General features: G+C 39.1%; 1 protein-coding gene across 3 annotated transcripts in view; it reads left to right on the forward strand.

Moving 5' to 3' along the window:
- ASTN2 (astrotactin 2) overlaps positions 1-14,001 on the forward strand; it is a 274,360-nt gene that overhangs the window by 111,176 nt on the left and 149,183 nt on the right. For all 3 annotated transcript variants that reach the window (XM_088146943.1, XM_088146944.1, XM_088146945.1), the window contains one exon: positions 8,687-8,833. In XM_088146943.1, the coding sequence (XP_088003069.1) occupies positions 8,687-8,833 (147 nt within the window). The remainder of the gene's footprint in view (positions 1-8,686; positions 8,834-14,001) is intronic.

The following is a 14,001-nucleotide window of genomic DNA, read 5'->3' on the forward strand; positions in this document are numbered from 1 at the left end:
AACAAGGCCAATATAATTTGTGCTGTGTTATCTTTCTATAATCAGGCAAACTTTTTTTTTAAGGAATGCCTTCAGTTCTTCCCACTGTAAGTTGGTTTTGCAGTGGAAACTGGGGTTTTGTTGATGGGGTAAAGAACAAAAACAACAGTACTATTCTTCTGCCTCCATGCACATAACACACTTCACCTAGTTACCAAGTTAACCAATTTTCTGAGCTCACACAACCCCCAAACTGAAAACTACACAAAGTGAGCCTTTAAAAAGCTAATTGACTTTTACAACAAACCATACAGCATATCATGTGTACGGAGCTGCATGTCCAATGTCTCCAACTGGGAATAATACCAGAATAATGAATTATCTTTCCAGAGCTCATTTTCTTCTGCTTCCTTCTTACTAGAATTTCTGATCTAATTAATTAATTAGTTACATTTGTACACCACCCAACTCCCAGAAATTCTCTTGCCATGCAATGACGTTGTTTCAATCTGCACGACTTTCTCTCTGGGCTGAAGGTCTATAAGGCAAGGAAGGAATTCACTGGCCTACCAAAGGCCAAATAACAATAAATGTGTCAATCTTTCGTTTGCCAGAATCACCTTCCTTGGGGATTTGTATGCAGAAACATCTCTCCCCAAATACTAAGGAACAATTTTCTTGCAAGATTTCCCAGTGTACCATGCAGGAGAGATCAATATTGAAACATTACAGTTTCTATGAGGGGGGAAAGTATATTTATTTTAATGCATCAGGCATTAAAGCTTCTCAAATCTACAACCAGCAGAGAGTCTGGGTATTAGGAATGGATTAGTGGGAGGTTTCAAGGGATCTTCAGGCTGAATGGAACATGCTGATTGCACAGTTGTACTAGCTGGCACTTCCTGCTGCTTAAGTCAAAGAATTTTTGCTTTCATTTACCCTGCTATGAATTATGATCCAGGGTAGATGATTGGGTTTGGAGAAGGCAGTGCATAACGTGTGTGCACCTTTCTGTCTGCCTCTAACAATTTATCTACTCTCCTCTACAGGTAGAAATATTTATGCACCATATTAGAATTACCAGTTGAGAAAGAATTGTAGCCTAAGAAGAAGATTGACTGGATTTGTGTATTGCACTAAGTCATAATGGGATTGCTTGGGCTGGCTTGACTTTAACTTGGCATATTTTGCCAAAGTTATAAACTACAGCTTAGTACTTAAGTCTTGGGGGGGGGGGGGACCAAGCCAATCATAGTTTATTCAATATGAACTATGAATTTGAATTCAACCAATTAAATTCCTTATCAAGAAAGCCATGGTTTAGTACATGTATGATCTACATCCAGCTAACATATCTGCTAAAGGTCTTCAGTTTCTTCTTCTATGATCCCCAAACAATTTTGTTTTATTTTTAGCGGGCAAATGGAAAATAAATCCCGGGTTAGTCTGATGTTTTTCATAGCTCTTGTTGAAGAGAGTTAGTTATGGGGAGAAGACAATCTCAACATTACTCAGTAGAGCTGAGCATCAGATAGGTGGAACAATACGGAGGGACAAATATTTTGAAGGCTTTATCAAGCCTAGTATTTTGGGGTTAGCATAACTGTGGTTTGTTAGGGAAGAAGAATAGGTGCACTATATTCACTGAGAACCATGGGGTATTATCTAAGCATTAATCAGCTGTAGTTTGTTAGTGGGAAAAGATAATTGTATACACTCTTGCTTTCTTCTGCTGGCTTGCTAGATAGATAAACTGTAATGTAATTTGGCCAAACTAACTCTGACTTTAAACGCATTCCTATTTACTTATCTATGTTTTTATCATTCCATGATCAACGGATGCAGTAAGCTAATTGCAGCAACAGTAAAGAATTCTGCTATTAGAAAATATTAAAATTAAGTGTCAAATAGCCTGATGAACTTTTGTAATTTTTCACAGTGCCATATATCATTTCTGGGACCAAATCAAATTCCTCCCAGCTTTGGCCCTGGAATGTTAGGGTTAATCTGTAAGTGTAGCGTTTAAAATGAAGAAAAGCAAAACAGAGAAGATAAACCCAAGCAATATCCTTTTTAAGTGACTTTCAAAGCACTTTTGCCTCTGGCATAAGTCAAAGTGAAGATTTTGCTATTGCAGTATGATTGATTCCATTTATGAGTAGGTTTCCAATTTTATGAAAAGTTTGTCCTTGTCTCAGCCCTGTTGAGCTGTAGCAAAACAGCTCAGAGGAGAAGGAAGGAGCATTTTAAGTTAGGTTGGGAGAAGACGAGGCAAGTCACAGGCTGTGGTCTGTAATGTCAGTGAAAGGAAATTTGCAAATGAGATACCGCAGTCAAAGCTCGGGATTATATTTTAGAAGCTGAAGATCTGATTATCGCTCAGCCACATGACAAATATCTTGTTTCAGTCCATCCAACACAGTTGGATCAAACTGCCTTCCAACCTGGTTAATTCTGGAGTGCTGGCCTTCATATCCCATAATTACCAATCAGCTAAAGGTCCATCCTGGGAAAGACCCCAGCTGAGGTCCAACACATCAGGAGGGTCCTTTTTTAAAAGAAATATATTTATTGTAGATTTTACATAAAGTAAAAACCAAATCTAAAGAAAAGGAAAGAAAAGAAAGAAAACAGAAGAAAGAAGGGCAAGAAAAAGGGAAAAAAGCAGGAAAGAAAATTAAAATTGTGAAATATAATGACTTCCGACCTTCTCTTCAACAGATATTAACAAAACTACTGTTTCTTCTCCCCCTTAACTCTTCCAGAAGTCCCTTCAACCCCTTATTTAATTCTCCTCTGTTTCAGTCATTGAATCCATGAATCATCATTTCACTTTTTTTCTTCTTTTAACAAAAAGTCCATTAAAGGTTTCCAGTCTTTTAAAAAAGCACTTGCTGTTTTCTCCCTGACAAAACAGGTCAATTTTGCCATTTCTGCTAGTTCTGACATTTTTATGATCCATTCCTCCATTGTGGGAATTTCAATACTCTTTCATCCTTGTGCATATAATAATCTTGCTGGTGTTAGCGTATCCAAAACGAATCTTCCATGAGTCGTTTCTAATTCAGTAGCCATAAGTTCTAGGTTTTCTTGCAATATTCATCTTTAAAATTCTTTGCATCGTTGTATGTAATTGTATCCAACATTTCTTGACTTTTTCACAAGTCCACCATGCCTGGTAAAATGTCCCTTCATGTTTTTCACATTTCCCACATTGACTTGAGATACCTTTATACATTTTTGATCATTTCTCTGGTGTCATGTACCAACGATACATCATTTTATAAAAGTTTTCTCTTAAATTATAACACAATGTAAATTTTATCCCATTTACCCACATTCCTCATACAAAGGTTCCCAAGATGGACAGACTGATCTCCATATATTCCAGATTACTTGGAGAAAATATGAGTTTGGCTACAAAAAATAATTAGCGATATATTTCCCTTACAAAATCAATGTCTTGGATGAACAAAATCACATTCTTTGTTCTTGATTGAATACTTTCAAAATTGCCTGGGGGCACTCCAGAATTTCAAATGCCCACTGGTTGCTGAACCCTGAACTAGGCTGTAGAAATGTATGAGAAAATTATGACAGACATTTATTACTGCCATAAGCCAGCCATAAAAACAAAAGCTGTTGCCATTTATCTTGTTTATTTAAAATATTTATAGATCTGCTCCCCACTGTATGCCAGTTACATTAAACATAAAGCAGAGTGCTAAATCATGCCAATAAAACTACTTTCATGTAGTAAACTCTTGATGCTTTATAATAGTAAGAAGACATAATTGGGTTACTTTCCAGGAAAGTAGAAATAATGTGTTCATCCAACCCTACATTTTCACAAGATGGGCATGGTGTGAGACAGAAATCTCTCTAAAAGGGACAGAAGCAAGGAATTTATTTTATTTTGCAGGGACAAAAATACCACATTCAGGCACCATTATGTTATAACATTTTTTCTGCCAACTAGGAAAAAAAAGGAACACCAGAGAGCCAGTTTGGTCTAGTGGTGAAGCTCCAGGCTAGAAACCAGGAGATGGTGAGTTCTAGTCCCACCTTAGGCATGAAAGCTGGCTGGGTGGCTTTGGGCCAGTCCCTCTCTCTCAGCCTCCAACGCCAGGCTCAGGTGACAAGCTGGTCGCTCAGTTCCTGTCACAACCAACAGATCAACATTTGGTTGATCCCCAGAAAAGCAGACCCTGCACATACAGGAAGAACGCTAGGGAGAAAAAAGAAAGAAAGAAAGAAAGAAAGAAAGAAAGAAAGAAAGAAAGAAAGAAAGAAAGAAAGAAAGAAAGAAAGAAAGAAAAGGAACATTTACAATGTACCAGGGTAAAAGCTCTGCTTTTGTTCACAGCGATGAGCTCCTAAAGATATCACACAGGGGTAAAACTTGCCCTTAAGTGCCTCCCCTAAAAGAAATAGGTATTATACATAAATCATTTTGAAACGCCATAGTTCATGCTATTTTTTAAAAGGCCAATTTAATGCTATCAGCACTCAGCAATCTGAGGAGCAGGGTGGGGAAAGGAGAGAATCCATCCAATTCTCATTTTTCCATCACAGCTCTCCTCCAGAAAGATTGAAAATTGTCTAGGGACTATGCTCTCACTTTAGCTGTAACCATACTAGACTTCAACCATTTGATACACATTTCCTTCCTTCCTTCCTTCCTTCCTTCCTTCCTTCCTTCCTTCCTTCCTTCCTTCCTTCCTTCCTTCCTTCCTTCCTTCCTTCCTTCCTTCCTTCCACAACGGATTCTGCTTCTTGTTAAAATATAAGAGCATATTAATAGGCAGAAGAAACTAAATAAGTATATGAGAAAATCAGTGGGTTTTGCTGTTTGCTTGTTTGAGTATCCACAGTCTGCATTTCTACCAACACGAGGTGTGTTGTGCTTGAGAGGCTGCTATAGATGAGAGCATCTGATGCATGATTTCTTTTGAGTTAACAAGAACAAGGCAGTTTCTGGAGAGTTTTGAAAGTGAACAGGGGCGAAAAAAAGTTCTCCCATTGGTGTCAAGATCTGTAGTCTCCAGGAGTGGAATTTGGCACGAAAGATACTGTGCCTTTTTGGAGTGCCTTTAGGAACAAGGAATTTGATTTTGCTCTTTGTTTTAGCACCCACATCACTCTTGGTTAACTAAATCAGAGCTGATTAAAAGTTGGGTAATTAAAGACCATTACATTTTTGGTGGGCTGATTTCCCAATAGTGTATTTTTGAAGCTGATTTAGGACACGGTTGCTAGGGGGAACTGTAATTATTAATATGGTCATAGGATCCTGCAGTGCCACTCAGATCTAAGCCATCTATGCAGAAGTGGAATTGTTCTATTGGTTACAAGAGATATGAGCATCTGGGGAAAAAAAATGAAAACCTGGATTTTCCCTAAACTTTTATTTATGTGTGATGTCTCTCTTTATAACACATTGGATACAGAATGGAGAAGTTAGAAGAAAAGAGGCTGGTCAATTGTCTTTTGACATCCCTGTTTTTTTTCAGATGCTTCACCATAGACCCGTTTGCTTCCTTTTATGTTTTTGCCACTTTGTGGGAAACCATTTTGAGCAATTTCGTATACTTTCTGAAATAGAAACACCTTGAATTAAGTCCAACATAACAATGGGGCAAAGGCTAGAAGTCAGGGGTCTCTTAATCAGGAAAATCACTGCTTGGAAGTTAACTCGACAGGTGTTCCAGGTGACTTGCAGAAAATATGAGTTTGGCTACAAAACCTTTCAGGCCCAGTTAAACAGCAATGAACTGGATTGGTTATGAAAGGTTCTTGGATGCAGGTTTGGTCTAAAAAAAGAATGCATGTTTGGGGTTTTGCTCAGCCTTCCTGCCTGTCTTCTTTTCTTTCAAATCAAGCTTCTTGCCTGAAGGCTGCCTTTTTCTGATCCTCCAGTTCTTCTGCCTCTTCACCCCCAATGCTCCCTCTTGGCACGACTTTCAACTTCTCAAAATTCATCTGTACTTAAGCTGTTGCTTCCGCATATAAACATATCCTTAAGCTATAAAGCTCATCTCTGCATTTAAGTTGGTGCTGGCTTTGCAAATCACTGTCCAGATGTTATGTTGATCATCCCAGGCATATATATGTGTATGGAATATACAAACCCTTTTCTCCAATCCAGCTGTAGTCCCTGAGTTATGAATGCCTGGTTTAAGGACGACCCATAGTTAAGAACAGAGCCTATTGTAGCAAAATTCAAGTTAAATAACACAATGGTTCGAGTTCATTACACAATACTTTTTATATAGCATCATACAATGATACTGTTCTGGCTTACATACAAATTCGACTTGCGAACAGAGCTTGGGAATGGAGCTCGTTCTTAAACTGTACTCCAAACTGCAGCTTTTGACTTCGTGGCTCGCTGCCAGCTTTAAGCTGCTAGAAGCAAGGATCAACAACGTGAGTTTCAGATGCCCAAAGTAAACATGGAAAACTTTGTGATCCTGCTACAGCATGGTTACCTGGTTGTTTCTCACATTTCTATACTGCCAGAATTCACCATTTCACCCTTTGGGTTCTGTAACTTTAGGTCGGACTCCGCCTGGATGTAATTGGCAGAATTTTCCTTTTGATCCCAGTAAAGCCCTGGACCCAGGATGTTCTTTTGTAGAAACTCTGTCCATTCAGTTCCACATAGCTTCGATTCCAAATTACGTTGTAGCTACTGGTGTTTCTTGGCATGCACAGCGCTTGATGGTGCTCCAAAACAATGAGAAAAGTCTCTAATACCTCTCCAGTGTTTGGACTGCTCAGGGATCAGGTTTCTGTCTTCCAAATTCTGTCTTCGTGCTGTCAAAACGTTTCAGCCCATATTTGCCTACAGGCAGTTTGTGTCTATGACTTTGAGAGATGAAAAGTTTTTCTGTGACTAACAGATGATTGGGGGGGGGGAGGTGGGCTGCCCACATACTGTGTCAACTCATACTAAACTTTGACTTGCCTGTGTTCTAAAAATGCTAGTTGACTTTCATCCTTTATAGCGATGAATGTCTGTCATATCTTCCGTTGCATGTGGGAAATGTGCAGTCTAGCCAGGGAGGGGGATAAAAAGAGAGATGATTCCCTTGGAATTTAGGAAATAACAGTTTTGTGATTTGATATGGTGAACTTTCTTTAAAATAGATAAGTTAATCCACCATAAAGGCTTCTGACGAGGCAGGCTATAACTGAGAGGTGAATTCTTAGGCAAGTATGACAGAACGGCATTTCTTTAGAGAGTTGTTCTTTTTCTTTGTCCCAGTGATGGTTTTTTCCTCACAATTGGGCAAGTCAATGTAACTTAAGGGAGGAATTGCACACTCGTGCAGAGTTCTGGTTCACCATGAACAGAACCCTCCCTTTATTTTCTGCAGATCATAAAGAGTTGAAAAATGGGACAAAGACTCTGTTTTGCAGGCAGGTGGCTGAACAGAAAGATCAGAAATCCAACAGGCTATCAGATAAAACAAGGCCTTCAGAAAGGGACAAATACTGAGAAAATTATGGAATGTGCTGAGATGAGTAAATTGACATTTGAAATTAGAGAGCAAGAAGACAAACAATTTTATATGATATGGGATTTGTTTTATCAATGGTTGGACGAAAAGATATAGTAATGTAATAGATTAGGAAATTATATAATAGAAACTTGATAAATTGATATAAATTACTATATATATATATATATAATCAATGGATAAAAATGATACAAATCTTATAATGAAAGCTGGTGTTATAGATAGACTAGTAACAAATGAATAATAATTGATAACTGATAAATATATAAATATATGTTGGATAGATAATATGAGACTCTATATAAATGGTGAGTGAAGACTATGAAAGGATGGCACAAATGATTGGTAACTGGCTGACACATGGTTTAAGATGGAAGATGGTTTTTATGTTTTTTATGCTCTTGTTTGTGTTTGTTGTAAAAAATAAAAAAAATTAAAAAAAAAAGAAAGGGACAAATACTTGATAGGAACTTTCAACGGCATGGTAAAATGTGTCCTTCTGCACAATCAGGAGCTGTTTGAACTAAACGCTCTGTGATGAACAGCTACTTCAGTCTCTTCCTCAGTTATTACAGGGAACACTGATTCATCCATCTGAATTCAGTGAGACAAGGTAGGAGAGAGGATTACACCATGTCTCTGCTGGAGGACCAGCTCTGTCAATCTCCTGGAATCCCTGAATTATACATAGCTGCTCATAACAGATGAACGGATACCTGAGATGGTGTTCCCCAAGCCCTTTTCCATCTCTGCCCCGATGAGCGAGGACAAGTTTTGATTTCTCCATAGTCTGATCTGGCAACCTTTACTTGAAAAATGAAACAAAAATACTGAACATTTTCTTTGAATGAAAGTATATCATGGGAGAGGCTGCAATTAAATGCTTTTGGTATCAGTTGATAAGATGTCACTCTAAAGGACATTAAAGCTTTCGTTTGTAATAGGGACTTGATAACATGGAGTCATCAGCATCCTGGATTGCAAATCCAGGCATCTGTCTCAGGGGTGGCCATGCCAGCTAGTCCTGGTGGGCTTTCCTTATACTCTGAAGGCCCTCTGATTTATTGTATTCATCCCAAGTCCTGAGACTGAAACCTTTTCATATACTGTATGTTTTTGAGATGAGAACATTCTCCTTGTGCTACATCTGTGCTTCTGGTATGTTTGTTTCTGTTCTCCAGGTTCCCTCAAAAGCCCTGTGAACAAGACGGCCCTTACGTTAATTGCTGTGAGTTCTTGCATCCTGGCCATGGTCTGTGGCACTCAGATCTCCTGTCCACTCACTGTTAAAGTGACCCTTCACGTTCCTGAGCATTTCATTGCGGATGGTAAGAACCTGTGCTTCTCTGCTCTTGGGAGTAAGGGTGCAGCTTCTCTAAGAACATGGCTTTTCCGTGCTTTCTAAGCATCTGCATGTTGGGCAATTTGGGGATAGGGCCAGAAGGGGTTGGTGAGAAGATCCTTACTTCAGTATCACAACTGCAGTAATACTGCAGGAGAAGGAACAATTAAAATAAGGAAGTAGTTGCTTCTGTAACTGTTTTTTTATTATTAATTTATACCTGAGATGGTGTTCCCCAAGCCCTTTTCCATCTCTGCCCTTATGAGTTACTGTACTATACTGTACTATTATTTATGATGAATGAAGATGAGCTTCTTGTGATACTTCAGAAGTTTGATCTATCAATTTGATGTTTTGGAAAACTCTACATAGAGGTCCCCCCCCCAACTTCTTTCTTTCTTGAATAAAAGAGAACAAAGAAAAAAAAATTAAACAATACAACTTAAATTATATAATAAGGGTTTCTCATACATGTATATATGCATGTTGGTTTTACACAACTGTTTCAGTAAAGCATGACCGTATTTCATTTCAATTGTCCATATATAACCTACATCTGTCTGACTTAACGACAATTCAAAGAAGAGTCCTCAGCCAGAAAGGGCCAAGGGCTTGTCCTGAACTCTGTGTCACACAGTGGCTGATCAGGTGTTTCCAAGAAATATTGACAGGGAGGTGATTTGTCCTCTTCTACTGTTGCTCCAAAAATATTTCGTTTGTTGTGTTAAGGAATACTACCGTGTAGACCAGTAAATATTGATAGGCCTCTGATCCATAATTTATTTTGTTCCTTTTAAAAACCGTATCAATGGGGTCATCGTCCCCACATCTGATGACATCAAATTCTGTGGTTTAAACTGTGTGCTGATATTTTAATCGTGACATTTGAAAATAACTTTCTCTTTTCCACCTTGGCATTTTAAAAGGGCTCAAGGGTTGAACCTTCGGCAGATTTGCAACACAATAACATCCTTTATTTGCATGGCTTAGCAAATTTGGACTCGTGCATTTATTTATGCTATTTCTGTCCTGCCATTTTATTTATGAGCTCTCCAAATTATAGCTCCTTAAAGTACCATAGTTAGCCGATACTGATTGGCCCAAGGATTGACCAGCTGACCCATGAAACATTCCAATTAAAAGGAGAATGAGGACCTTTCTATGCCGAGCATGACCCAGTACTCTACGCAGATTTAAATCCTTTGAGAATTGGATTGTTTGGATTCCAATAAAAGGGAGAAAAGGAACTTGTCTCTGCTACCCAAAATCTCCCACCATGAATCCTCACATTTGTGGCCTAAACAGAAATACTCCAATTAAGGACTATGGAAATGCTTTCACAACTGAACTGCTGAGAAAGTCAAGGAGCCAGAAAGTAATAAAACAGTAAGACTAGCGGTAGTAGTACAGGTAGTCCTTGTTTAGCGACCACAATTGGGACCGGCAATTTGGTCATGAAGTGAAGCGGTCACTAAGGAAAACCACAACTGTGTTTATGTTTTTACTTCAGCCTTCTGTTGCTTTACAGACCTGCAAAGGTCGTAAATGCGAGGATTGGTCGTAAAGTTACTTTTCATCACCATCGTAACTGTGAACAGTCACTGAACAAGAAACCGAGGCAGTCACTAAATGAGGACTACCTGTACTAGTATTGCTATTACTACTACCACTAACGATAATACATTCGCCACCCTGTTCAATGCCAAATAAAAATTATGCTGTAGCCCCAAATTTCCATCTCTCCTGCAAGATGTTGCTACCCACCTCCACCTGGCCTTTCAAATGAGAATGGAAGGCTGAAATGAAACAACCTGGTTTGCTGTACCCTGGAGGCAAATATTTTCAAAGATGAAGAGTAGACAGCAAGAGGCTGCCTTGCCTCCAGGCTGAGCCACACATGACCTTTTTGAAAGATGATCTTCTCCTCCTCTTCTCAGACTGAGGGAGATTCACCACTTCAAATCTGGAGGAAATTCAGATTTCTGAATCATCCTAGGGAGAAGGCAATAAAAAGCATTGTGATTTAGCCATGGATGAATTGCAATAGATCCTCTCAAGTCTGCAGAGGGAGAAACAAAGCGAGAGGCAAGTGAATGATGAGTCAGGGCATCGTGTCCGAAATGACATGACTTGCATAGTTGCTTCCAAATTTCTGTTGTCATTCTGATGTCATCACAGGGATGCTTCTATAGCTCTAGAACCCCACCAACTACTAATTAGGTACAACCGTGATGAGACGGTTGACTATTTATTCTCAATCTGCTGAAAAAAATTATTCAGCAACAACAATAGGTTTGATGATAGATACCCTGTTGTTTTTTCCTCAAAGAAGACCATTTCGGGAAAAAGAAGTCAGGCTAACTCAACATCTCTTAGTTAATGGTTGTGGCTTGTCACTTTGAATGTATGGCCTGCAGCTTAAAAGAACCTACAAGCATTAAAATCTCCAGAAAATAAACAGTACATAATAAATCAGATATTAACATAGACACAGTGGGAGATTCCTTGCTACAGGGGTTCAAAGAGCTGTTTTGTTGGTGACTCCTTGTCACCAGACTGTGCTATGTGAAATTTTGTTCCCTTAGCAGGCCCCCAACATTGAAGGAAAGAGAGCAGACATTCATCAGGATGACCTGAAAAAATTGCTACTTGGGCTTGATAAGTTTACTGCAAAGATCCCTATCACATTCACAGCACCAGAAGACTGCAAATGTCCTGCTTGTTATTGTCCAAGCATCTCCCCAGGGATCTGCGCATAGACACACCCTCCTTGGTTTCTCTGGAGAATCCCTAGGAAAAACATCTGGGGAGAACACTTCCTAGGAGGCTTTTTCAGAATGAGAAACTGCAGGAGTCAGAAAGGGTGCAAAGGGCTGGAGGTCCAAGTAGCAAACTAAAGCAAATGGAGCCAAACCAACATCACCTTCTGCCACGATGCAGCAGAACCAACAGCCACCAATAAAAGAGTAAGCGAGCACACAAAGGAAGTTCTAAAGAAATAACAGCAGAGTTTTGAAGGGCCCTTTCTATTTTTAAACTGATCAGGCAAAACCTTCTATGGCCTTCAGCTGAGTGGGAATCTGTCTTACACTTTTGCTCTGAAAAGATGAATCTCTAGTGCCTTTTCCATTCCCCAGACAAAGGAGCTACCAGCTTTTGATGGAAAAGAGAAAGAAATGGAAGGATTAGCTAGAAACCATTGCTTCTCTTTATTGCTCCCTGCATCCAATATTTCTTGAGTTTCCATGACCTTATCTGGCCCACTTGCAATGTCTATCAAGTACAACCTCTCTGAGACCTGAGCAAATTTAATTTTCTTCCTCCGCATAGGAGCCGTCCTTCAGAAGGCTTTAAATTTTCCATCTGGTTCCAATTTTCTGCTGGTACATTTTCTGCCTCTTCGTGGGAGGGCAAATTAATGTTTTTTCTTGTCTTCTGGATTGAAGGATTTGAGGCACATTGGTTTTCCCCAAGCATACACACATTTTCCTAAAATGTGTCCCATCCTCTCCAGAAAAGCTTCTAGACTAGCATAAACCTACATTGTTAATCCCACCTATGGTATGTTTTAAGTGGGTAGGAATTGCTGTTTTTCCTCCTGAACTTCTCCCAGCTCATTACAAACGTCCAATGTCTTGAGTTCTGTGAGTTAATTCTGCTGTAGATGCTATACTGCTGCTTCAGAAGATGATAGCTAAAAGTCTAGTCATTAAGAGCTTACACACAACTTGGAAAAATCCAGCATTAAGTACAATCAAATTAGTCAGTGGTTCTGCATGCCTTATTAGAGATCACCCCTACAGCGTGAAGTGCATGGAGAATGTAACTTAGCAGTTTCCTAGATTGGTGTCTCCAACATTTTAATGGGTTATGAGCAGACATTTTCAGTCATCACTTTTCAATCCTAAGAGTTCACTGATGGTCTATTAAGGAATTAAAGTTAGATCTTCAATGCTGAGAACGAAGCCAAATAAATAACATTTCCCTGAATGTCGACGTGAGACTGTAATTTGGTGATCCACTGAAGGGGGAGTTCAATCTTTGCCAAACAGAAAAGTTCTGCAGGTAACCAGCCAAGCTATTTTGAGTGTTCTGTATTGGCTTCATTCAATTGTTCCTCCCTAGAGCAAATTGTTATGAGTTAGTTGTGGGATCTTGGACTTTCCTTAGTTTTATGGGAGCTGTGACATGCATGACAACCTGTCTTTCATTTCCTTATGGCCAGCTGAAATGTACTTCCTTGTTATTTGAACCCATTGTTTCTTGATCTGTCTTCTGGAATAACATTGGACAATTATGCCCTGTTTTCTACATAACAGCCATTGTAGCTACTCACAGTCTTCTCTTCTCCAGGCTAAACATCCCCAACACTTCCAACTGTTACACATACACACAGATATACACACACACACACACACATATACATATACATATACATATACATATACATATACATATACATATGCATACACCCTTAGATACCCCTTATTATCTTGGTTGTTATATTTTTAATGCGCTCCAGTTTGCTAATGTCCTTCCTATAATATAGTAACCACAACTGGATGCAATATTGCAGGAAGACCAATTTTGGCATGGTAATCATTACAGCATAACACATTAAGATTCAATGTTGATGCCAGCTGGGTCAATTTAAGCTCAACTGAAGCAAACAAAGAGTTTCTTCTGTGCTTCTTGGCCAGAAAAGGGCAACATTTCAGATTCTCCTTGGCAGCTAACCATGCAATTGCCCATTAAAAGTTACCTCTCCTCCCCACAGTTTAGAACAATATTTAATAGTGTCATTTCAGAGATCATTCTCATTTAGGGGCCATTTCACTTGGTCCCTCTTTTTCTTCGTCTTCAGAAAAGCCATTATGTCTAGACTGGAGACTAGCCCACCTCCTCTCCACTTCCAAAGAATATTAATCTGTTTTATTGGTATTTCATTGGCAGCTCTGATGGAAGTCTTCTGCACCCTTGCATAATTTTCCCAGCAGATTTTTTTCCTACCCTTCCAAGGGGCTTTCTCCAATAAATGACTCCATCAAGTTGCTTCAGCATCTAATGTCAACATACATACCCCAGTTAAAAGAAGCAGATAAACATACGCAGTAGATATACATATGGGATTGCAGTAATCTTTGATCTTATTAA

Source organism: Python bivittatus, unplaced genomic scaffold, assembly GCF_059951505.1.
Source record: "Python bivittatus isolate LINGU-HERP-01145 unplaced genomic scaffold, Pbiv_v1 ctg000160_np1212, whole genome shotgun sequence".
NCBI classification, from domain to species: Eukaryota; Metazoa; Chordata; class Lepidosauria; order Squamata; family Pythonidae; genus Python; species Python bivittatus.